The following is a 27,070-nucleotide window of genomic DNA, read 5'->3' on the forward strand; positions in this document are numbered from 1 at the left end:
ATTCAGGATGTCTGGGTTTAATTCCTGATTTTGCCACAGCAGTCTGAGTGAGGTGCTTAGGACCAGATTTGTCTGAGACCATACGACTGGCCCTTGCTGGGGCAGAGCGAAGGCCCACGTAGCCCAGCGTCTTCTCCCTGCCAGTGACCAAAAGCAGACACCTTGAGAGAAGAACAGAACAAATATTTCCTTACACCAGATACCCTCTCAGGCCCCAGCAGTTTGCAGCTCAGGGACTGCATAAGCATGAGACGATCCCGGCGCTCAGCAGCACGTCAGCCTGCTGCTACGGGGCTGGTGTTTGCAGGAGTGCACCCATGCTTGGGCTCTCAGTCCACCCCCTCCTTGAATTAGGCAGCTTCCCACTGACACGCCTGGTTGTCACCACATCTGAGCGCTATAAAACGTTTCCCCTCCCAGAGTATCACTGCTCAGCATGGAGGACAAGGCCACAGATGTGTCAAGAAAATAAGCCACGTGACCCATGTCGTATGGGGATTCTGTAGGGAAGTACAAAAATGGACACGCAGATTCAAGCTATAGCCAAGGATAAGCTTAATCCTTTCATTTTGTACAGCTTTCAGCACAATAGGAAAATAAAGAATAATGCTTTCTATCCCCACTCCTCTTTTACCTGATTTGTATTGTTAGCCTCAAGGCTCCTGGAGGCAGAAACAGCTTCTCACCAAACATACATGTGTATGGTGCCTTTCCCAGCATGATCTCAGTCCTGGTTGGGGCCTATTGTAACACCGGGACATTACTGTAACACTAATAGTAATCCAGAAAGAAATATGGAAGAGGAATCTGCTTTTACCTACAGGTAATATGATTCTTTGCAAAAATATGAAATACCACTTTTGGGAGAATAAGAGTATTTCTGTCCCTGTGTTCCACCCTCCTTAGCACATCATTAACAATTACCTTTTTCAGAACTTATTAACTAAAGGAGATGAACTGTGTTCACATTTATGATATGCCAGAAGAGGAGAACAAATGAGCTGATTGCCACTGCTGCTAAACAAGCAATCAGCCAAGCCCTCATATCAGACTGCTCAGTGAACTTCATAAGCTGGAGCTCATTTCCTCCCATTAAGCCATAAAAGGAAACACATTGAGCCTTTTAGGCTAAGAAAAAGCACAGTAAGTGACTCTACAGAACTGAAAACAAAGTAGCTGGACAGGAAGAGTGAGACTATGAACTTAAAGTTCTACAAAGCAGCTTCAGAGCTAAATATAAAAGAAAAGGATGCAGAAAAACATATGGTAATAAAGTTATTCAGGTAGACACACCCATACTCTCACATATATCTATACACATATATTGTTTATGTAAACATATATATTCCCCCTGCATCACAAAGCCATACTTGCCTTAAAAAAAAAAATTACTTTACCTTCTAGTATCTAGGACCACCTGAAATGAAAACATGAAACACTTCATAATGGCAACTCTTTAAAATCATGTAAAGAAGTACAAACATTAAAGATCCAATCTCCATGACCTAACTCCCAGTTACATAAAACTAATCTTCTACCCAGCACAATGCTTTTTTCTAGTGACAGCAAAAATCAAGCAGATTAGGCCCAGGACAGTCACTCAAAACATTTAGTTCCATTCCTCAAATAACCACTAACTTTTGACTGTGCAAGACAGGAAATGCCAGGTAGTATACTAGAGGGAAAAAATTTCAGATTTCACTGCTTAGGTGTGCTCCATACATTGTATGGAACAAGCTACTTAACAAAGGGATTTATCTTATCTTTCTCCACAACGCTTGCCCCCTAATCTCCTTCACTGGCACTTATTCCTCAGTTTAAGGCATCCCCAGAATCACAGACCTGCTTTTCCCTTTACAAAAAATTCACCTGAAGTTTTCCCTTCTGCTAACTACAGTATTTTCCACCTACCTTACGTGTTGTTTGCTTCTAAGTAAGAGCCCGAGACCTCAGACTCGAGCAGTGATTTTTTTTCCCCCTACATCACTTCTAGAGGTAGGGGTGGCTTTCAGCACTAAACAGTATCATTGACTTGGAACTGCTCTGGTGCCTGGGCCTCCCAGGAAAAGCATGGCAAGAAATCTTTAACAGATATTTTAAAAATAATCTGAAGTATTCAAAAAACAGCTTTTGGTAGCACATAAGAAACAGACAATGGTAGAAACAGCAAAGTGGTTCTACTTGAGATTGTTCAGGAGAACCAGCTCACTGTGAAAGATTACTTCTGAGTACGGTTTAATGACAAAGTCACGTTTAAATCCTTCAGGTTTAGAGCATCTTTCGGTTCTGTGAACATACAGTGCCTAGTACAATGTTACCTTGACCTGTGCATACAGCTGTGATACAGCAAAATAACACTATCCATAATAACACTAATTGTGCATGTCAAACTAGCAGGCATTCTAGACTCCATACATGTATTTATGGCATGGTGCACACAATTCATATTATAACAATATGACATGCATGTTGTATTACACTGGCATCCTGCTGTTCCTGTGTTTACCTTCCACTAGCTTCACAAAGGCAGACTTTCAGCTGGGGTAAAATATCATCACTTGGTTGAAGTTAAAGGAAAACTTGTATCAGTTGAGAAGTCTGAAGTTTCTCAGACTGCCCATTTCTGTATTTCAAATTGTCCAGAAATTCATTTTTCATTCACTTCAACCTTCCAGCTTATCTTCCAGCCCTGAACAGCTGAAAGATAAACTAAACAGACAGCTGAGTAAGGTCTGAATCAGCCTACGAAAGAACACGCTCTCCCTCTAGAGAGAGGGGGGATTGGAATTCCAGTATAATCTGCAAAAAAGCCATCAGCTATCAACACACTCGTGGCCAAACACACAGGAGCTTCAGAAAACCATCTCTTGGGCCAGCTAAGTACAGCTTTTGCTCACTTCCGTTAACCACATATCGAGGGAAGCCGTTCTCAGCATAATTGCAGGCACTGCTAAGTTTAGGACAGACACAAGCTACTTACCATTAACACCGGAAACAGAAAATCAAGTGCCTTGAATACCAATCTCTGCTATGTTTGTACCTCCGCGTTTACTTAGATCTCACGGGAGAGCTGCCCCACAAAGTGAGAGATGATATAGCCAGACATCTTTCACTCTGCATAAAGCATACTATGAGAACTGGGCAAACACCAGCCCTTGGAGCAGGTAAAGCTGTTAGCAGGCACCAGGCACAATGGCAGCCAAGCACTTTAATTGCAGTATTTATCTCACAGGTGAAAGCTAGCGCTGAGCCCATGGCACCACCTCCCCATTCAAGCTGTCGCTGATTTGCATTAGCAGAGGAGTTGCTCATGGGCTGTCCTGGAGAACAAGGCTGCTGGGTGGCTTTTACTGCAGTCAGCTTAGAAAGGCTGCTCTCGTGTGCCACTGGGTCCTACGTCAAGCCTTGAGAGTAGAACGAGATGTTAGGGCAACTATTTGCTATAGGAACCCAATGTGTTTCATCGTTGATATAATGTTATATATGCTACATAAATAACACCTGCACAGGCTTCCTATGGTAGCTCACATCGCTATGGTAGGATACGTGCAAAGAGACACACATGCTGCACGCGCACCTTGGAAATTATCAATAGGTTTTGCTTTAGGACACTGCTCTTCCGAGATTTATGTTTCACGCAGATTCAGCTCTGCAAATGCAAGTGGAACCATCAAAGCCCCTCACACCACAGGTCAGAGCCTACGTGCTGGCCTGCATGCTAACCGCAAAACCCTTGAAGAGCTCTGCAGGTCTCCTGCATGTCAGAGCATACAGAGTAAGGGACTAAACCACGGGTAATTCTCCCCAGATAAGTCTTACTTGCTGTTCCACTAGCAAACTTTTAATAGAGCTTTGCACTCATTAACCAAGACTGATGCTAGATCCAAGAATAAAGAATCAAAGGGCCAAATTCTGACCTGAGGTAACTCATTTGAAGTCCATTCAAGTCAACGGAGCTGTGCCAGTTTACACCCACACCAAGAATGTGGCCCGAACTGCCCGTGGAAAGCTCATTTCACTACATCCGGACGTCTCAACGAGACTGACTTCGTGTTTTCACCTCTGCCCTCCCTGCGCCAGGCAACAGTGAACACCACAGCAACTCTCAGGAATGGCTTGTAAGAGGCCTTAGTTCAAACAGTGGTCGTGTCAGAAAGGGTGCCTGGGAGCTGTTGTCCCCGTGACTCTGGTTGCCTTCAGCACGATATTCGCAGAACGGCTACATTTGCCATCATGCCTCAGTGATCTAATTGCTGCTGTTATGAACATGTTGAATGTAAAACTATGTAAACAGTGTGACGCTCTGACAGCCATTCTTGTTTAGTGACCTGTGGAAAAGTCTATTTTTGGCAACTGCTGTAGGCCACTGTGGTCGTTGTAGTGCAGACAAGGCAATGCACACATTTGGAGCCTTATCTTCAGCCAATGTAAGCATGGGCAACGCAACTGGATTCAACTGAAACGGCAAAAAAGGTCCGGGCCTTTTTTAAATTGCGCCCTACTCAAATACTGCAGCTGGAGAAGAAGTGACAGAGGAAACAAAGCTGGAAAAAACAACAGGAACCCTCTTCTTTGCATGGCAGTGAAATTCATCTTTCACAATTAAACAACTGAGCCTTATTTCTAGGGCTTGTAGCTTCAGCTGTCAAACACGTAGTCTCCTCCATCTGGTTAAAGATCAACTGGGTATCAAAAACCTCTTTCTAAGGTAGTTTGCTGTGGACAGTACGCAAGCCTCCTTCTACAAAAACAAAAGCCCTGCATTAAAAAGGGAGGAAGGGGAAGGAGAAAGAAGGTAAATTTGTTGTGCAACGCTGAACGTGTTAAAAACCAGACGGCAGGAAAAGGACTAGACTAGACCACCAAACGGAATCCACCATTGCCAGGTGCAAGCACACAAGAGATGCTGGCACCTGGGTATGTGAGGCAGGAAATCGCAACTCGATTTAGCAGGGAGTGCTAGCAGTGCACCTAAGATGCACTCGATAAGGCTCTGTAATTCCCTGACACGCAAAGTAGTTCTTACTCTGGCTTCAGCACACTGCAGTGCAAAGTATCAGCAAGCTTCCCCTCGGCACACCAGTTGCAGGCCTGAGGTCTACAGGAATAAACAAATACATAGATATCTGAGTCTGCTGCCCTCGAAATAAATGGGCCTAATGGCTATATGGAGGAAACTAGAAATGGGCTGAAAGAAAGGAACGGGCTTCAGGAGCAGACTTTTAGACAGGTTAGACACATGCAGCCCTGTTAGGGAAGTGCAGCACGCTGAACACGCTTGCCAACTGCCATGGAGGACTCCTGAGCTGAGGGTGAGACAAAGCAATTGCAAGCAGGGAGCATCCTTGAAAAATCATTTATTCACAGATGTCTCCCAAATAAGGATAGTCTTTGTGGATTAGGCACAGGATTTGACAGAAGGGTTCACTTCCCGCTCCTGCGGAGACCTGGCAGTCTCAGGCAAATCATTTGGTCATTCTCTGCCTCAGTTTCTCATCTGTTAATGGGACCAGTTATACCTTCCCTGCCTGTTAAAGGTTATTAACTCTGCAGATGAGAAACTGCCACTTTGCAAAGAGACTAGCACAAAAAGCTCCTTCCCAGCTCATGGGAAGTGATGCAGCTCATCTGAAATGTAGCTATTCTGACTGCTGAACTTTAAGTTTCCTCCAGTATGTGACAGCTCCACATATGCCAATCCACACCTGCCCAATCTGTCGATCTTTACATTGCAAAATCGTATAAAAATGAAAATAATCATTTTCATAACAATCCAAAAAGCTGGATGTGCTCAAGCAGGAATCAAATGCAGCCCAGCTCTGGCAGCCAACACATCTGATGACCGTACAACGCACGGCGAAACTATAAACGATCGACATTCTGAAAATCAAGGCAAGCAGTTTTATACCGCTGGGAAAACTACAGCCGGCAGTGCTGGTTGCACAGGCTTTCATTTCAGAGACGGAGTAGCTGACTCTTCTCCCACTAACACATACTGACACAAGGATGTCTAAGGGAGCCTAATCGACAGGGTTTTGCCACAACTGATTTTCCACATCACCCAACTGCAGCAGAATTGCGTTTTGTTACTCTCCTCATAAGAAAGAAATTCAACAGTTAATAGTGAGATTACAGGCTTATTTTCTATAGTTGAGACTGGTGGATTTTAGTCACCCTTTCTACAGCCCTTTTTTGAGTCACACATATATTTATGCATTTACATTACTCACTCCTCTGCTAATTGATTTAGTTTCAACCCAGAAAGTATCAGCTCATCTTTCAACAGCTCAGACTTATTTACTCTACTGCTGTGGGTACTAGAAACTTACCTTTGTCCTAATATAAAAACTGAGATTCAACAGAGTATGCTATGGGGGCCATGCAAATATACGGAGTAGGTCCAATATATTCTTTCTGTAGACCTTCTATTTGATGTTCTTACCCTCTATTTGATTTCTTTGTATAAAACATCTGGAAAAAATACCTAAGCTTTCTCTGCGCTACAATTTCTGATGTCATCATCACACCACTATAGAGAGAGAGTTCCTGAGATTTTGATACGAAAAACAAGCAAACAAACCTTCAAAAACATGCTCACCTTTTAATATGCATTGGAAGGAACCGAAAATACAGGCACCAAGCAGACTTTGCCATTATTTGCACATAAGTTTTAACAGGTAAAGTCCAGTCTGAGTTTTTGTCACTTCCCAGGCAAAAGCTTTCATGAACACTGAAATCACTAAAAATTCATGCTAAAATATAAATGACTGTTTAGTGAGTGTTCTGACAGCTGGTGTTTGTAGCAAGCAACCCTAATCCACTTGAATTAAATCATTATGACCAATTTACAAAAACCAACTTCTTAGGCACTCCAGAATCATTTTACTTTCAGCTGATGGAGTACTGCGAAACATCATCTTCTCGTCCACATAGCATAAAGAACAACCCCAGCTGGGAAGCACACTAGTGCTTTCTTTGCCAGCCTTAATGGCTAAACTCATTAGGTCTGGGGTAAAGACAATCTGCATATCCTTGGTACCGTAGTTTTATCTCAATTTGGCTTGCAAACATTTGTTTGCATTTCATCACATAGATACTGACCTCCCCAGCAGCATCCCCTTACCTGAGAAGAAGGCTCCACGTAGCTCAGGCTGTGTATTGAGATGTTTTCCTTAATTAGTCTCTTTTTTTATCTTGCTGCATTTCACTCCATTTTGTTGGAAGCTTTTATTTTTAATGTAGAAACTCACTTTCCCTTCACTGCTTTCCTCTTTCCCACCATTCTCCCCTGAGAGCCTTCTTTTATCCCCTCCTACCTTCTTTCCCCATTGGACTGCAGACAAGATCTTTGTCTTCTACCTTGCCACCAGCTGGCCAGAGAGCTGAGTCATGCCACCTCTGGGGACTAGAAGAATTCGGACAACTTCTGACCCACTGCCCACAAAGCAGTGAGGACCTCACATTTCTGCTCTGTTGCTACTTCCCCAGCCTGCGCCAGCACTGCAAGGTCAGCTGTGACTGTGTCAAATTACCTGAACTGAGGGTTGGGCTCTCAGCTCTTAATTGTAATGTTTCAGCTGTAAGTGTATGGATTGTCACAGAGGTTTAAATGTGCATGAAGGGCTTGAAGTACCTTGGCAAGGGGATATTATGTGAATAAAATACCTCTCAGAGTTAGCGTGCTTGATCTTCTAGTAGTAATGAAACGAAACCACGAAAGGTTCTGAAGCAATTTTCTTCAAGTTCACCATGGCATTCCCCCCAGGAAAACATGAAATCCCCCTGCATGCCCATTAAAAAGGAGAAGAAAAGGTGAAAAGGTCTTGGGAACCTAAAAGTAATGGAGAGAGAAACTATCACGTTACACTCTGAAGTGTAATTTTGGAATCAGCACACTTCTGGCTAACAGTTAATTCTTTCAGAGTTGGATCTCCTCCTCTTTCAATAACTCATCAACTTTCCTAAGAACAATGTGATCAATATACATTTGGATTGCTCTGCTTGATTCCTACTGCATGTGAAAAACTAGCCAAGAAAAAGAGAAAGTGCCTCATTTTCTCTTTTAACTTGAAAAAAGAGGCCTCAAAGCTTTTTGACAGATGTGGCCCAGCAATTCAGGCATCTCTCAGGGAAACATTAGGAACTGCTGAGTTTTGGCCTGGCTCTGACACTGCTGACCTTGAATAAATCACATCTGCGTGTAAACAGATATATATGTATACACATATATACATATACATGCACATGTGTGTGTATGTACATGTATGTTTGTATGTATAGAGAGAGAGAGAAGGAGAGCATTCATCCACTTCTGGTATTCAGTTTGAGATGCACAGGGCCTGATTTGCCCGGTTTACTTGTTCTAGTTTGTAGGATGCTAAAAGGCTTTCCACGACACATGCAGTTTTCAGTCCCTGCTAGGGAAATGCTGCTAATGAAAATACCTAAGTGGAGTGGACAGAAAGAAAAATCTGGGGATGAAACGAGGGCAGTAGGATTCTAGGCTTTGCATATTTAATTTTTCTTGCCTTTCCTTTTCTTTTCTCTCTTAGGTGAATAGACTAACCCTGAAGACATTTTTCGCTTTAAGCCATACGAACCCAGACATTTTACTAGTTCATCTTGGTAAAAAGAAATTAAAATGTGACAAAGGGTTCTATTTTCACAGTTTTGCTATTTTAGGTTGAATTCAACATTTTGTTCAGTCAGTATAATTAGGCTACAATTTACATGTTTAAAAATCTCTTAAATAAAAGAGATCCATTTTTGGAAAACACTCAAAATGCTATCCATTACTTTTGTAAATATCATCCCACTGGCTACACAAACCACCTACCAGTTCCATACACGAATATCCAGAATTTGTCATAAGGTCACTGTAGTACCTAATGATACTTTAGGTAAGCAACACAACGTAGCCAGCAGAAACATGAAATATAATCCAGAAAGCAGGAGGGTGCCTAAGCTGTTTATGCCTGCCCAAGTTGGACATCATCACTCAGATGTTAGCCAGTCGTTCCAACTTAACGACTCAAGCTGGTGCCTTTTGCTTGGCTAACGACAGCTCCTCAGCTATGCTGATCTTGACCCAGATTCCTCTCTGGCTCAGTGTGGAAATTCAGGACAGGGCACTCCATAAGGTGATACTAGCTATCACCTAACTGGGACAGAAAAAAGTGTTTGGACATACCCACTGCAGGAAACATACAAGAAGCCTCTCTATTAAGGTCTTACAAAAACCTTGAAATTCCATGTACAGACATCTCTGATTCAAAATGCGCGTCAAGGTTAAAGCTCTGTGGCCTGACCCTAAGACAAATGTATTTCTTTATCATGCATGTCTCCAGAGGAGATCGGCACAATTTGCACAGCTGAGTTAAGCTCAATACACCATCTGAGACCAGCACTCTGGCATCGTTACTCATTACCATTTACATGGTGCATTGCCACTGAGCTTTAAATGTGCACGAAGAGCTTGGAGCACCTTGGCGAGGAGATGGACAGACCGCACCACAGGTCACTCTCTCAGTGGGACCGCGGAGGCTGTTACTCAAGAGATCAGGTGAAGTGGCTGCTCTTCCCCTAGATCGCGCCCCAAGGCCAGTATCGATCAGACTGCTCTCTGTCTGCACGGTCACTCTGTCGCTCAACTACAGAGCATAAGATGGCTCCAAACCCTGCTGAGGCCAGTGGGAATCCTTCTGCTGTCAGAGCGACAGTGATAAAACCCAGCAGTGAGGTAGGAGCTATGCACAGAACTGCCACGCTCTCACGGGGAGCCCCGAAAACTTGTAAGGAAGAAGCGAGTTCTTGTAAATCACTGGAATATGAATCCTGCATTGTCATATGACAGGGGAGCAGCGGAAGAGAGTCAGATAAATATTTCACATGCTTGGACCTTGCAGTGCAAAGGAATCACAGAAACGTCAGTTGAAAGGAACAAATGTTTGCCCTTGGGCTCATGCCTGCATACTTAAAAACAAGTCTACTTGCCAACATTAGATGAGACCAAGTCACAGGCTTTCAAAAGAATACGTGAGGAGGGCGGCTGTGACGCTCTACAAGGCAGGAGGGAGCAAGGGAGTGTTGTGTCTTGCCTACCTGCGGACGACCAGCTTCAGTTTCTTGTAGGACCCTTTTACCAGGGAGATGGCCTCTCTCCTGGAGCTGCTCAGTTCCACCTCATTGATGTTCACCACCTCGTCACCAGCCTGCAGCTTGGAAGGCAGGGAGTCCGCTTTACCTCCCTCTTCAATCTACGCAGGAAAGAGAAAGAAACGGTGAGGCATGCCTGCCACGGTCTGGCTGTCATGCGCAGAGCTGAACATGCATTTTTATTGAAGGAACGAAGTCTGCCACCGAAATCTCAGCTCTCCAAATAAGAAACATCACCTTCCTCTCCCAGCCAGCTTCCCCAAAGGTCTAGGCTTACCTCCCCCTACATTTCATATGGATAGAAGATGGGGCTTGGCAGCCAAACGAGTTCTGTCAAGAAGTGTTGTTTTGAATAAGCCTAAAAAGTCTTTGGTATTTGGAAGCAGTAAATGCCAGCAAAACAGTCACGAACCTCTCCTGAGAAGAGCACCCAGGCACAAGCCCAAGTACAAAGCCTGGATGAGAAGAGCTTGATATGATTTTCTGTTCAGGCTCCTCTTTGTGATCTAGGTGGCTGATTAGCAACAGCTTGTTGCTTACAGGGCAGCAGTAGAGCAGATGCACATAGGTGCATGAACTTAATAGCATGCAGCAGCTCTGTAGTGTTTTACAGCGAGGGATTTCAAAGTACGGTATAAAAGAAAGTAGAGAATTATTTTAATTTTAGGAGAAGGTAAGCAACTTGCCCAAGGCTATGCAGTGGCAAAGCGAGTAAGAGAATTTCAGGGCATTTTCCTCTCTGTTTGGTGTGGTCCATCATGCCCACTGTGTGGTCCTTCATGCACACTGATCCCCCATTAGCGTGCCAGCAGCGATGCACCAAGTCTGTGCAGAAGTTAAGTAACAAGGCAGAGGACAAGAAAATCAGACCCTGAGCCTCTGACTCCCAGCCTTGTGCAATAGCGCACTACCTCTCAGCAAAGGCACATGAGCACAGTTAATACGGAATATTAGCAGAGAGTAGGTTTTACATGCGTTAATTCACTGTGAACCCTGAATTTCTGGAGACTGAAGTGCAACCAAAATGACTCTTATTACAAAACCTGCCACCACAAAAATTTGATACTCAAAGCACTCGGCAGGCCACGCTCAATGGAAGCTGCCACCTGTATTAGCAATCATCACATCTTCCACACTTCAGTAGTATAATACCATGTGGCACATCAGAAGCATGATCTCTCCCTTCAGTCTTTCACCTTCCCAAGCATCACACCGAAACAAAAAGATGCAGCTGAATCACATTAAGACTGATTCAGCCAGTGGAAGGGCTGAGTATTTCTAGGGGTGCCATTTTCTGAGAAGTGAAATTGTGCACACACTTCTGGAAGTTACTCTTATTTCAAGTCATGCCAGGCAAAGTGCAACTGAGCCATAACTCAGACATGTAATTCTGCACATGTAGACACATCACCTAGATTTTTCACCAGTACATAAGTTTCAGCGTTGAAGGGTAATTTCTCATAAGCGAAGGCGCTCTGTTCTTCTGAACAATAGTATTCGAGCTCATGTATCTTATAGCACTTAAAATGTGACTTTGACAAACATTAGCTAATCAGTTGTCTTAGCCCCCTACAAAGGCAGGTAAAAATCATAGTGTCATTCATTCCACCAGGAAGTCATTCCACTGATGAATGAGTTTTTTCTTTTCTTCTTAAGAACTGGATAAAACCACAGGAATGAGACTTCATATAAAGAGCCTTGTATCACAATTACCAGGAAGGGTTAGAGATGAAACATTAGACCTTCCTGCCAACATAAATAAATAAATAACAAACTAAAAATGCAGTACTGCTCCAGTTTGTTGCTGTTGTAAAGAAAAACAGGTGGGTACCATTCAAACTAAATACAATAGAGTGGGATACTGTGGGGTAGATTAACGTGCGATAGAGTCAACAGAAGCGATTGGTTTTGTTTTTGTTCTGTTACGTTAGATCACATATAATGGAGAAAAGGCATTCTTGGACCAGTATCTACTTGTAACAAATACCAACTACTTCAAAGGAAGAGATACTCATCAGAAGCATTGTATCAACTTCTGCCTTGAAAAAAATTCAGCCTTAAAAAGAACAACTATATCCCAAAATCATGATCTGTGTTTTACCCTTTAATAATCCCAAATTTTATTTACATTTTCTATTTTTTTCATTCCACAAGATCACTTTTTTAAGATTCTCTCTGCAACCACATGGGCTAGACGTTGGCTTTTCTGCCCTTTTCTTAATGAACATGGGAGGTTGGGTTCTTCTCTAATCACACTCATAAATAAGCCAAAACCTGAGACTTTAAGGAAACACTAAATATCTCAACGCTTCTGATGAGATTGCTAGTGGTGGCAACGCTGTGAACAGCACTGAGAGAAATCTTTCTGCCTGATATATTCCCATTTATGCCTTCTTATGCCAATTGACATCCTTCTTTCCAAGCACTCGCTAACTTTTCAGTATTGATTTTAAAATAAACAATGAACTTAATACATGTTGTGCACCTAGTGGTTTATGAGAAACTGTGCTTTGTGTAGGTGAACACAGCAACCCAGAGAAACTACCCTGCCATCTTCTTTCCTGGTCCCAGTTATCAGACTCTTTCTCTTATCACTGAGTGTCTGGGCTTAGCGACCTGAATGAAATCTAACCTGCAGAATATATACATACGTTGGTGCGCGTGCACATCTCCAGTTTTATTTGACGCGGCAAGCTGGCTCTATAGGCACAGGGGCCGTGCGTTCACTACAGCAGATGCGAGATAAGGGACACAGATGCGCTGAGCACGGGCAGAGGGCAAGGAAAGGCAAGATAATCCTTTCTAGCAGCGACGTGATGCCAGAAATGACACCCTCCAACTGCTGTCGGTGTCTGGGGTGTTCAGATCTCCACCAGCCAGGCAGACTACAGTCCCGGGGAAAAGGAAGAGAGGGGAAGCAGAGGAAGGTGGCTGTGCATCTCTACAGCTATGGCTGTATCAGCCGGCAAACAAGCAAGTACTCCTGGGCTGCATGTAACAGGAAGGATTCGATAAGGTCCTGTAGTCACCAGCAAGGTTTAATGAACTCACGATGGTGTGTGTCGGGGCCCTGAGGGCACTAACGGACTGTGATGGATCTGACCAGCCTCACCAAGGGCCTCCATCCACACCTCCTGCCCAGGGGCTCCATTTAAGCTCAGCCTTGGGGTTTCAGCTCCTGCCTGAGCTATGCTGTAGGTATGCTGGTCTCCAGCTCTGTATCAGCCATGCCTGGCCATGGAGTCCTGTTGATCTGGGCTCTGACCTGCTCATTGACTTCTCAAGTTTGGCATCAGACCTGTCTTGTCATTCTGGTCCTGCCTGCTGATCACTGGGCTGTGTCACCATCACTGACCCTGACCCTGACCCTGACCTGCTTCCCTGGCTTGACCTTGAGGCTGTCTTGCCACCACGATCCTGCCTGATGGTCTGGACTCTTGGCTGAACCTGGCTGCTGCCCCCAGGTCTGTCCTGCCTGCCTCGAGAGACACCTGCCCTGCCAGCCGTGTTATCGTGCTTGGCTCCCAGCCCCCTGCCCCTTTGGGAGCAGCCGGCCCCCACTGGCCCTGACAGCGTGAGTCCCAGCAAGTAAGGAGAAAACACGCGGTTCCCCTGCTAGCCTGTCTGTCTGGCGTAGTCAGTCACCTAAGCTGCTACCTCTGGGCTAACCAGAGCTCATCTGCTGGAGCAGAAGCAACGATACAGCTTATTGCAACTCTTGAAGCTCGAGTGACTGTGCGCCCAGCTCCAGTGATCAGAGTCAGGACTCAGATGACAGTAATTTTTCTCCTTGGCATTGATAGTGTCTGTAAAGTTACACGTTTTTCAGTGTTTGATTCAGCAAAACACTTTAAAAGGTGCTTTGTTTAAAATATGTGCTACAATCTGACTATAATCAATAAAGCACTTAAGCAAATGCTTGCACAAGCTGATGCTTGAATGCCTTGCTGAATAGATGTTTAACATGCCCAGGCTCCCCTTTCTGTAAAGCGGAGGAAAAACATTAGTAAATTGGAGCTAACAGCACCAGCACAACTATGCGGTTGTCCTCATTCCAAGGTCCGCAGATACAGCGCCTTTCCTTAGTAAAACAGATTGTCAGGCTCTTGTGATTTCTTTAGAAATGAGTTTAAGGAAGTTCTTGAAACTCTTGGGCACCACAAGACTGTGTGGAATTTCAGACTAATGTTTTGTGATTGTACGGCTGCTAAATCATTTCACCCTGACACACAAACTCTCCTGACAGACCGACAAAAGGAAGTCCTCTCCATCTCCTTTTTCCTCCCTTTAATCAAAGAAAGTTTCTGGCCACTTTCTCTAAAGAGCAAAAACTGCACCTACTAGGAGGAAATGGGTCACCAGTCAATTCATTCCCTTTTTCACAAAAGTAATGCAGAGCGGGATCGAGCCAATTGCTCTGCCAAGTCGAGTTATGAGAGCAGACTCTGACGGGCACAGATTGCTTGGCTCTGCACTTCATGTGGCGGCCTAAAACTTAGGAGGCTGGATGCAATGACGGGCGCTACTGCAGGCACTGTGAGCAGAGCCAGCTGCCCAGGCGCTTCCACGTGGTGAGCAGAATCTGTAAGAAATCACTCTCTCTCCTTGAAATCAGTCGGAGTATCTGTCCAGCAAAACATTCATCAAGAGGAAAGACACTTGGTTTCCGTGCCTCAGTTTCCCACCTGTAAAGTGGAGTCAGTTGTTATCGCCTTTGTCGGTCCTCCCCATTTAGCGTGTGGGCAGTGAGGAGTCGAGTCTTGACTCTCATTCCAGGCATTGTCTCTCCAAAGCCCTCTCTCACAGGCCTTGCCCTCGGGGAGTCTCTGTGCTTTCTGAGTCATGCAACAGGGACACATCCCCTTCTAGAGGGTGCTCCACCAACCATCTCTGAGAGTTTCTACTTCCTGTGAAAACCTATCAAACTTCTCCATAAGGGCTGTGATTCCAACACTCCCCCCTGCCACACACACCTCTTTCTTCTGCTTTCCTCAAATATATCTAAGCAATTCATTCAAGTTCTTTCAAAAGGAGAAAAAGAAATCTTTCCTGAAATACACCCACTTCAGAAGGCCTCGACGTCTCCCCAGGCTGACACAAACTGAAGCCCTTTCAGCTGTCCTTTCTGCAGCACAGCCTACCATGCCCACCGCCCTTTCCTGAGAAGCCCAAAGGCCACCCTGGGCCTGCCTTGCATTAGCACTCTAGTGCATTTTCTTGCATTAGAGGAGGCTCCTTGTCATTCAATAGATCATGCCGCAGACTTTGAACCCATCTGTTCTCCTCCTTTTTGGCTTACTGTAAAAGCAAGAAGTTGCTTAAGCAGATCACCAAGGATACATAAGACTTACTACTTCTGTCTTTTGTTTGGTTCGCTATGGTTACTGTAGGTTCAGAGAATGCTGTCTCACTGAGATCCTTTCTTGATTATTTTAAAGAGGTTTTCTTTATTTATTCCTCTTTTCTCTTCCCTTTCTTTGAGGAGCCTTTGTAACAACAAAATCTCTGTACCTTTTAAGATGGATCATTCCAGCTTTGTGTCCTTTATATTATGAATGGCGCATGCGATTCCTAAACTGTAAACTCATTTGCTGAAGTTTCTTCATAAAAGGAAGAAGGAAGAAGAAGAAAGCAAGCAAATATGTATGCACACTGTACGCAGTTACTCAAGTAAGAGCTGTGCCGCGCAGCAGGTTAGTACAACTGCTGAGTGGCACTGGGAGATGCTCTGGAAAAAAACAGTAAGCCAGCTTAGCTGGGTGTTGACAGAATTGCGATGACAAACTACTGCCCTTTTCATGTCAGATAGTATAACGGTGGGAAGGGAAGCATCACAAATGAACTGCTGGAGATGGCTGTCCAGAATTCCTGAGCTGCGGAAAACAGTTTTATAGAAATCGACAGGCTGAGCGAGGAGAAATGTTGCTCCATGCAGGAATGGAGAGACGTTAGCTTTCTCTGGTGCAAGGAGTCCATAACTCTCCCAGGCAGAGCGTTACAGAAAAATGTTCCCCGCTTCCGACCCCTTGATCAGGTTCCTTCTCAGATGGCCCCATCACCGATCCATTTCCACCCCCGCATCTACACTACGAAAGCATTTGTGATGGTTCCCAAGATTTTAGTGGAACTGGTTTCATTCTTTCCAGTGGAAGGAGGCATTTCCAGTGAATGTGAGGCTCATCTCTGCAGTGTCCCTCACCAGGTCACTTACACTGGTGCAACACTGGTGAAGAGGTTAAACCAATTTGCATTTGTGAGCAAACACAGACAAACCAACTGCATCCATTTCCAAATTCAGCAGTCCAGGTTGTAATCACTTCTCAGTGCCCAGCCTTGGACACCCAACAGGTGAGACTGAGGTCCACCGTAAGGTGCAACACAACCACACCAGACCAGCCACATATTGCACCCAGTCCAGAGCAGTACACACAGAAGCCTGCTGGACTGCTCGTGCAGCAAACGCGTTCAGCTGCTGACTGATTTAGGCTTAATGTTGGAGCTGGAGCCTTTTAGGGCCCCATGGAGTGCAGAGATGGTTCTCAAAACTACGAGCGAAGCTGCAGAGCTGCCGAACGGCTCCCGAGAATACACTGCTTCCTTCAGTCAGACTTAACAACATGCCACAGTTTGGGGGCAGGGAGGGTTTCCCATGCAGGAGGCATTCCTCCCCATTGTCCACAGCCTCTGTGTCAGCATGATGGAGCAGTTAAAGACAATTCGATCAAAAAATAGCTAAGTCAAAGGTCTCCCCCTGGAGCCGTATCACTGCTGGATATCCCCATCCCCGATGCAGACATGCATCTAGAGAGAATTTAGCTATTGACATTTACTCTAAGCCTAAGACAGTGTTTCCAAATTAGTTATTGTTTCATTCTGTGGGGAAGCAAGACAGGGATTTTTTTTCCTAGTGCTCTGGACTGTTCCCCAGTAACATTTCTGCTCCCCTGGTAAAATAACTGTGGTGGAGAGATTAATTTATTCCAGGTAGCTGTACTAGGCTCATGCAGAACGAATTTACCTTGAAAGCCTGAACTTCATTCAGTGGAAGAACAAGTTAAACTGAAATTTTGAAGGGTTACCAGTCCTACGATACCTTTTTGGCACTTTCAAAAATTTTCTGTTATTTAACACAGGCAAAATAACATATTTTCTCCTACACTCAGCCTGAACCATGTTAATGAATATACTCACTTGACTTGGAGCAAGACACCTAGCAAGGAGAACTCCATGCCTTGCAACTCCAACCCTTCTGGCATCCTCAGGCTTTTTTTCCAGACGCTGTATCAGAGATGCACGACTGGAAACTTAATGGGACTTCTACTCACTGTGTTCGCAATGACAGTCACCAGCTCTGATTTTAGCAGTATGGCTGACTTCAGAGAAACCCAGCAGCATTTGGCACCATGTTTAGGAGAGTCACTTAGTACTCCTAAAGAGCTCAGTACTGCGTGAGACTGGCACAGTGAGTTCAAGACTTCTTTGCAGTGTGCGTGTGTGCGTGTGTGTAGGGACAGGCTCATTTTTTCCCTGTCTGTCAGGGCTGAGGACAAAATCAGTTTCACCTGTCCCTCCACTGAATTCACCGCTTCCGGCTCTAAGGACATATATAATAGTTTATCTTGGCACTTGAGAGCGGCAAAATTCAATGTCAAGTGCGTGACAGAGAGCTTCTCCCGTGCTGTGTGCTCCCTAAATAGTAGTCCACAAGTTTCTGCTTTCAAAGCCACTTTCCCCCCTGCCAGCTGGATGCTGGTAGGCGCAGCTCAGAGAGCAAGGCCATTCATACCTCACGAAGGCAGAGAAACTCCCGTAGAGTGAAAATGCCTGGAGGAAAAGAAAAAACTCCTGGTCCCCATGACATTATGCCTTTCCTGCCCTCCTACTCTGTTGCCTGAGGCAGTTGCTATTTCATCTGTGCCTAAATCTGGCCCTGATGAAAGCTGAAATGAGCTGCCATTACTCCGGTTTGTTTAAGAGGAGAGATTTCAGGGAAGCAAGTTCTATGTACCCAAACTGGAATCTGTCCAGGATGCTGACTGAAAATGGTACCATCTCTAATACAAAGGGTACCAGGACCTCCCCCTTTATGGGTATCCTAAAAGTCAAATTGAAGCACATGCTGCAGCAGCAGCAGCAGCAGAAGCAAAGGGTTGCCAGTTCCCCTCCAAGTGCTACAGATCCAGAGAGAAACCTGCTTCCCACTGATGATCCAACAACACTCCCTTCTCTACAGTACCTGGTCTCCTTTTTGCTTGCATCTGCACTAGCCCAGGGCAGCAAGGAGCATCACAGTCCCCACGCCACTTACAACACCTGGCTGCACACCTGCCTGTCCTCATCTTGGAGGGAAACGCAGGAACCAGGCAGTACCCAGACTGCTTTCCCGTAGCTTTCTGAACCTGGATGATCTGGAGACTAGGACTGTAGGGAAAATAAAGGAGTGCTGCTGCCCCAGTGCAGGCAGAGCCTTCATGAAGGACTGAGACCTCTTCCACTGAGGGCACCAGCCCGGTGAGCACCAGCAGTCAGTGACCCAGGGGCAGACATGCCACTGTGATCCATGCGGGATGGATGCAAGTTACTGACAAGGACCCAGGATTCAAGGTCATTCCTAGAACTACCCTGCAGGCTCCAACACTTCCACACCTTTCCGTTTCCTGTGTGATTGTTTCCTGTCCTGCGAGCAAGGTTAATCTCAGCAGACAGACCCTCAGCAAAAAGCGTCAAGAAGTGAATGGAAAACAGATTGCTGGCTTCAGCTACAAGAGATAAGAAAACATACTTGGATCAGTTTATGTGTGATTCCTCTTGGTGACTCTAAATTCCTAAGCCAGCAGAGGAAAGAAGGCTTAGCTCGTAAGATAATTTTCCACCTTCTTAAGCACAGAACTGTTAGGCCCCCACAGAGATTTTTACATTGAAAAGTGGAAGGGGCAAGGAGGCTCAAGCCTTTGTTCAAGCTAACTCACAAAGAAAGATGGAACTACGCTACAGCTTTGACTTCAGGCATTCAAGAGGCATCTAGGATCTTTTTTGTAACAAGAGGGAAAGCTAACAATAAATTTTCTCCACCCCTCTCCATACATACGAGACAAGGAACTAATCTGTGTTTGCTCTACGGTAACACCTAGAGCCGTATCAGATCCCTCTTTTAGCAGGTATGGTACAAACACATTACCATAGACAGTTCCTGCCCCAAGGCTTACAGTCTAAATGGACGGGTTAGACAAATGGAGAGAAGGGAAACACAGATGTGGAAAAGCTGGGATAACAGCAAACAAAGAGACAGCAGCAAAGCCTGCTCTCAGCTACGTGGCGACATTTGGACCCAACCTAGAGGCAAGGCTTCTCTCCTGGCTCTCCTACCTCTTGTCTGCCTGCTGCTTTATGTCAGGGTGTCTTGAGAAGTGATATCTCAGACCTCTGTAATGCTTCTTCCTACCTCTCCCTTCTTTTATTCATGCTTCATCCCAGGCTGTGCTGGCTGGCAGCAGCTTTTTATTGCTTCTCTGTCTTGCTCTCCAAAAGTTTCTGCCCTAATTCCCACAGAACCTGCTGCTTTCAGAGCCCCCACTCCTTGCTGTCACCCCAGCCGCCCTTAGCTGAACAATCGCACTGTGCCACGCCACCAGCAACTCCTTCCCTGAGCCTGCAAGTTCTCCGGGGGAGGGAACAGCCCTACTTGTCTGCAGAGGTGAGTAATGAGAACTGAGCTAGGCCAAGGGACAGGGAGCAAAGTTAGTCTCGGGACCTGATACATGCAGATAAGATAAAAGGACCGTTAGCAAAATCGTCCAAAACATTTCAAGATGTGCCTCTGACCAGTGAAAAGCATTAGATCTAAGTACTTGGCAGGCCCAGGGAACAACTTCCCAGCGGTAAGAGAGCAGGAGGTGATTTCACACAGCTCTGCATCTTGAGCGTGAGAAGTTGCAGCCCCCAGCATTTGTGAGGTGAGCGGTACACGAGGGGAAGCAAGTCTAACGTTGTCTTCCACATGAACACCGAGACAGGGAACAGAACGACACTGGAAACCGAGATTCTGCCTAAATCTGGAGTGACGCCAGCGATCAGCGGGCCCTGCTGCCTGGGCTACAGTACAGTGTGGATTAGGGAGAGACCATGGAGCAGTCTAGTTCAGAACTAATTCACAGCAGTGTACACCAGGCATAGCTCCCTGGAAATCAAAGGAGATGTAAAAGAAGTGTCATAATCACTGTCTTAATCGAGGCCTCACGCCCAAAAGTATCATTCTGGCTGTAAACTCAGGGGTTTTCACTATTACTCACTGCATCTCATGCTGCCCAGAAATCCTGTAAAAGTCCATCTTTCTGGCGGGGAGTATCCAGTTGGGAAGAGGAGGATTTTTGTGCCTAATTCAAAGGTGAGACCTGCTACCGAGCGACTCAGTGACTTGTCTGAGGACAGAACATCTCCGTGACACATCTCCTAAAGCCCAGGCTGGGTTCTCACCTCTCCAATCAACTTTTCTCTCCGTTGACATTGCCATGCACAAACAAAGAGGAAGCAGCATTGCTATTTAGTGACCTAAGCACAAAGACATCACACCCCAGCAACCAGGCAAGGCAAGGAAAAAAGTACCGCTGTACGTCTGTGTCCCAAACAGAGCAAGCACGGAAAAGCGACACTGGTGCAGGTGCAGAGCAATGCTCATTCTGTCCCTGTGTTGAACATCAGGGATCGCTCTCTCCCGCTCCTTCTCTGCTCCTGGTGTGAGGCCAGCTTTTGTCCCAGGAGGGTCTCTGCCTGCAGCACACACCCTGCCGGTGCACGTGGGAACCAGAGAGCACCTTACTTCTTTGTTCACTGTTTGGTTTTTGCAAACAATCCATTCCACGCATTCCACAGAGGGTATACTACCAGGTGATGCAAAGAATGGGGCCTGGAGCAGGCTAACTTGATCCTGTTTGGTCTGCAGCGATTATCAGGGTGATATTAGTTGAAAGGGCTATGAAAACTCGCTGCCTGTTACTCTGTTGCATTTGACACAAGACTCCCCTTTCCAGAGCATACAAAGCCAGCGATTGCACATATCTCAGAGTTAACATTTGCCTCGCAATATGAGAGTTAAAAATAGCTGTTTGTCAAAGAGCCTGCTGGAAAGATCTTCTGCTCTGCCCCAAGTACATCCAAGGTTTCCGCACTCGGGACTCCTTTACTCATCCAGCTTTGCTATCATGCCCCCAGCTTCGCAGTCCTTTCTCACGTTTCTCACAACCTAACAAGGTTTCAATAATTAAAACCCCAGTTCATATAGCATTAAGACATTGAGCCCATTGCAGCGTAGGTGGGGGTGCAATCAAGGATGGGCCTGTCCAACAACTGAGAGGGCGCTGCCTCACAGCTACCAGGCGGTTACGGAGTCTGCTGCAGCAGTGCGGCCTCGAAGGGCGCACCAGGTGAGGATCCCACGCAGGGATCCTGTTCATGTGGGCCTACTCCCTAACCACTCCTCTCCCTGTTGTGTTCCCAGCACACAGGGTGCCAGGCACCATCCAGCCACCCCGAAACCTACCCTCATCATCACATTGGGAGCCGAAGCACTGGGTACCAGCTTTACCCACAGAGATGGACTGAGCCTAGCACTTCATGTTTCTCACCCAGAGCAGTGTCCCAGGAAAGGCTGGAGCTCGGTCTTTGGTAACGGCGGTGATTATTAAAACTCAGGTGAGGTAATGCTAAGAGCATGCTTGAACCCTACAAATTTTGAGTATTTTGAGTTATTGACATCAAATGCTCTCTAATCCTTTCCATGGCTTAGGTTCAAACATGGCAATGGGCACCTTTCCAAAACATGTGGCAGCTACAAAGGTATATTCAAGCGCTTGTCTTGGAGCATCACAATGTCTTCCCTTGGCACTCTTTGAATAGGCTTGCCTATTCCTCACTTTACTCCCTCTCTCTCTCCCTGCCAGTCCTTCAGTCACAGCCAACCCAGGAAAGGTCCCAGTGGCTCTCCAGCACAGGAGACTACATGTGTCCCAACTTCTCCAGTCACAGACCACAGGTTCCCCGTACTGTCTTCAAACAGCCCTTCTCAGTGACTGCAGTGCATCTCCCAAACTGCGGGAAGTCATGGGCCAACATCAGCTCACAAATTAAACTGAGCAATATGTGCAAGGACCGGCCCACCTCAAGAAAGGTCACCTTCTGCACTGAATGCAAATGGGCAGGGATATGAGCTTTTTATTTTTTACTGACTGCAGTTGCTTTTGCTTTGCGTGCTCTCCTCTCCCAGCATGACCTTACATACTCCCCGTTCTCCTGTCCTTGCCACCTAGGAAAACAAACCAGGCAGAGATGCATCTGCAAAATTATTTCTGTTACCTACTTCAAGGACAATTTTTCAAGCTTGGGAAAAGTCGACCATAGCGTCATAGGAACTGTCATAGCAGGGAATCTGGCTGTTTCTTTAACCTCCCTCCTGCCTGGTCTGAAGACAAGGAGCAAAAGACAACGTTTGGAACTTGCCTTTCAGTCCTTGTTATCTAGCACTGCCTTGTGCCTTTTTGCAGGACATCTCTTCCCAGATTCTTGTATTACTTTTCCATGTTTGCTGTAATGACCTATATCACTGTAATCCCTAGGGACTGTAACTTGACAGGGTGGCCAAGAGCTACGGGACTTTTTTGGGCTTGCGCAAGTCCTTTGTGGATAACTCGAAAAGATGCACTCGTGGTCAGCTCGGAGAAGAAAGAAGAAAACATTCAGCAGGCCCTTAAAGTGCAACTGCTGAATTTTTTATCATGACATAATTAGACTGTGGCCTTCCTGCCTTGGCGCGTGGATTCAAAAGAGGAACCGGCAAACTCTTTGTTTAGCTGTAGTCCCTACTTGTCTGGCTCCTAGCATAGTGCCTGGGCCTGGACAGCAGAAGCCTTACTGTGTTAAAAAAAAACAGTAATAGTAATAGTATTATGTATGACAAAGGCATGGTATTAGCCAGAGTAAAAAATGTAAAATGTAAGAATCATACCACCTTCCTCCTTTGGCACCTGGCAGCCACTTGCTTTCTGAGGCTCCAAGGAAATCTGCCCTGAGATGAGTAACTGCATAAAGGCAGGTATGCCTAAAACTAAGGGATTTTCTGGCTGCTGGAACACGTGGCACTAGGCTCTCCTGCAGATAGCTCCTTGGATCCCAGTTTGACCAGTTACTGCTTTTGATGTTTCCCACTTCTTTCCTTATTTCCCTTCCCCCAATATTAACAGCCCCATTATACCTGTTATTATGAAGAGCAGTAACAACAACAACAACAACAACAGTAATAATGCTTCTCAAGCAACTTTCGTTCTATTAGCTAATTTGACCTTTCAGCACCATGGGAAGACAGCAGGAAGTATTGTTCCTAAATTAGAGAGAAATAAAAACAGAAGCAATGTTTATGTAACTTTTTCAGGGTCACGGAAGCAGTCACACATTAGCACTGGAGTTGCCATCTCCAGCTCTCTACCCTGATTGCCAGGTCATGCTGTACTGAGGCCAAATAAAACTCTTCCCTCGCTTAATATTTCCACCATGGCCCCAGCTTTGGGCCAGTTTCCCTCACAGCAAACTAGAACTGCTCTTGGATGTCATTTCTTCCACATTTCTGGCCCTACTTGTCTCCTTAGTTTTTATTCTTCTCTATTTGCTCTGGTTGTCCTCTCTCCCACCGTGCTACCTTTTCTCTCTCTTTTGCCCCACATTCCCTTCTTCATCACTTTCTCCCTCAACTTATTAATACAACCTAATAGCCACTGAACGATCTACATCTGAGAGAAAAAAAAAAGGTGCAGCAGAGCTATGCTTTATGAATTGACTGGCGCTCTAGCAAGGCATCTGATAGCTGCCTAAGGGATTCAGGTGTTCAGTTCTCACTCTTTAACACAAACTAGATACCAAAATTTTTAGGGACGCTTTGCAGACTGCAGCTTAGAGCAGCTGACAGCAATTAAAACACAGCTCAGCACCAAGCGACATGTGTCTCTTGGGGTAAGAGAGTACTGTTGGCACCCCTTGTTAGCGAGAAGGAAATGCTAACGGACTCTCTGAAAGTAGCTAGGCGAGTTCATCACAGCACGACGGCTTGATGCTTTTTGACTCACTGCCAGGTCACACACACTCCACAATAACCCAGCGAGAACTCCCCTCAGACCAGATAATGGCAACAGCGCGCGGCTTAAAATGACGGTGCCAGTACAAAAGAGGAATTTTACGGTCCAAGCCATTGTCATCACATCACACTTGGCAAACCCTTTCTTTATTCCCTCTGCCTTCTATAATTATTAAAAAGTCTTCTCAAGTGAATTTAGTGCCCATGAAAGATGCCAGGCTCACAGCCCTGGAGATTCATTTTCCTTGCCTACAAGATCAGATTCCTTGTCACCCTGCCTCCCTGCCCCCTTCTCCCCACTGCCTCTCCAGTGGGTTTCAGCTCTTTCCTGAAGGAAAAGCCTCTCAGAGACAAAAGGAAGTGTATTTCTCTGAGGTCCTAAGTGCAGCTGCCGAGACCACCAGCCCCAGAGATGCAAGTGTAGCAGTTGTTTATTAAAAATGGGCATTTGTGAAGCACAATTTACTGCCTCTGGTCTCCCACACATGAAGCACAGGAGCATGCACATCAGACACGCATAGCTGTCTGCGGGACAGGCATCCGTGTGAAGAGGCAGGCAGCACTTCACTGCACTATCATGAGAGTCCTCTAGGCTCAGATGGACCCATGAAAAGAATTCCCAGGCAGCATTTTCTATGGCATTGCTGTAACCCCCAAAGAATAAAGAATCACAATCAAATACTTGGAAATGGTCTAAAGCAAATGAGGGAATGGAACAACTAGTTTCAATTTCATACAGGAAGAATGAATACCTTAAAGATCAAAGTGTCCATGTACTTCTGACAGCCATCCACGTACATCTGTGCTGTGACCCACTTGCATACGCAAATGATCCCTTGACTTTGTGCCAGGACACGCAGGCTCAGTGTTTGCAAAGCTACTCACCACAAACCCATGTAAAAGTGTGCATTAGCTGTTCACGAGTGTTTTCCTAAACTCTTTGAAAATAGGGTCCTAACAGGCTATCCAAATGGCAGAGAGAAAAGGAAGCTCAGAACAGAAAAGCCTGTCCTCGCTTTGGTGTTTCAGGTGTCTTGTAAGGCTTTGTGGTCTTACTGGGAGCAGCAGGGAGACGGAGGAATAAACTCTGCAGGGGGAGACACCAAGCTTCGGTCGCTCAGGCCAAAATCTTCACTCCACAGCCACTATCCTTGTCCCTTGCTGCCACCCTGCGGCAGTTCAAAATTCAAATTCAGCTGCTTTTCTCCATGCTACTATCTCATTTGAAGTTGGAACAGGGAGTGCGACTTCAGGTGCTCAAGTGGGACCGGACACATGAGGGACGCTTTTGTAACGACGGGCTAAGTAACACAGCATCTCAGGGCGTGTTAATGACAAGAGGAAACGTTGGAAACGTCGTCAGTTCAAACCCAGGACCAGGTCTGAATTTCACCCTTCCAGCCTATGGGCTAGTTCTGTTTTCAGCAACGTGAATTGCGCACTAGCTGCAAATATATTTGAAAGGTCGTTTAATTATTACTGCGTCATGAAAATGGAGTGGTTCCTACACTCAAGCTAGGCTGAAGAGACAGCTGCATGAATAAAGTTTACGGTGTAGAAAAGCAAGAACAGACTGTTAAACAGTGTCATCTGGCTTATTTCTTAATTTAGATCTTGAAAAAGTAGTCAGAGTCCAAAGTGAATGTTGCAGTCCTCAGTCTAATTGCGAAACAGGGGAGAAGGGGTACCGACTCCTTCCGCCTATCAGCCCGGTTGGTATCTTTTGATCCTGCCTACTCCTCCTGCCACAATCTCTGTGTTCTCCCTGCTCTGCAGCTCTCTGACAGTACTGCTGATGCTCTTTACCTCTGAACCATGAGTTAAAGCATACTCCCTATAAATCTGCCCCAAAAACACACTAGGCTGCTATAGACTGGATAATAACCAGGTTAAAAAGCACCAGATTCACTTTCTTTAGGATCCATGTCAATTCTCCAAACAGTGCCCAAGAGGCCAAATACTGAGTCCCCTGCCCATCACCACTCTAAATGTCTTCACCCTGAGCATAGAGGGCTTCTTGCCCGTTCAAGAAAAAGCTGGAGCAGAGTTTTCAAACTAAGTCGATAAAAGCAGGCTTAGCTGGTGATTAGCAAGGTAATCTGGGAACCTTCTTGTTAATTTTACACTGCAGATGTGGATACTAACGATGAAGGGGCTGCTAGGGGATACAGAGGAAGTACATCAGTTCTCTGCTGCCTTAAAAATATCCCGTCAGATGTGGGTGGCAGGGAAAGGTACTCTCTAAAGGGACTCTCACAAGGGAGAGACAAAAGATGCTAGTGCCTGCCCTCTGTGTTCCTCTTACAGGTATCCTAAAGGATGATGCATGGTAAAATCCCTTAGTCCTTGTGAAATACAATGTCTGCTTTCCTAAGGGGGGCCTTTCTCTGGAACCAGCCTTTATCCTCCCAAGAGGGCAGCATTTTTCACTCCAGCTCAAAACAGTTCTCTCAACAGACACAAGCTTCCCAAACCACTGCAGCTCACAAAGATGTACAGGGGGGACTTCAAACTCAGCTAGTCCAGGGACTGCTAGCAGCAGAGCTGAGTATGGAGCTCAGATTCCACAACATGCCCTGGAAAATCATGTTAGCAACTCAGGCAGTAAAGCTCTGCTCCATTTTGTCCTGTCCCAGTTGTACTAGCAGCACTGGAGTCGGTTTAGGTATGTGCACAGCACCCATCCATCTGTCTGCTTGAATCCCATGAAGGAACCAAATCTTCCTGGCAATTATCTTACCAAGCCCTTCTTTTAGGGGAGGTGATTTATAGTCGAGTTTCCAAGCTTATAAATTTACC

At 45.6% G+C, this 27,070-nt stretch overlaps 1 protein-coding gene across 1 annotated transcript in view; it reads right to left on the reverse strand.

The window, feature by feature from the left end:
* Nucleotides 1-27,070, reverse strand: part of SHROOM3 (shroom family member 3) — a 167,943-nt gene that overhangs the window by 104,304 nt on the left and 36,569 nt on the right. Inside the window, exon 3 of the mRNA XM_009687257.2 lies at nt 10,102-10,256. Within this exon, the coding sequence (XP_009685552.2) occupies nt 10,102-10,256 (155 nt within the window). The remainder of the gene's footprint in view (nt 1-10,101; nt 10,257-27,070) is intronic.

This window comes from Struthio camelus, chromosome 4 (genome assembly GCF_040807025.1).
Source record: "Struthio camelus isolate bStrCam1 chromosome 4, bStrCam1.hap1, whole genome shotgun sequence".
NCBI classification, from domain to species: Eukaryota; Metazoa; Chordata; class Aves; order Struthioniformes; family Struthionidae; genus Struthio; species Struthio camelus.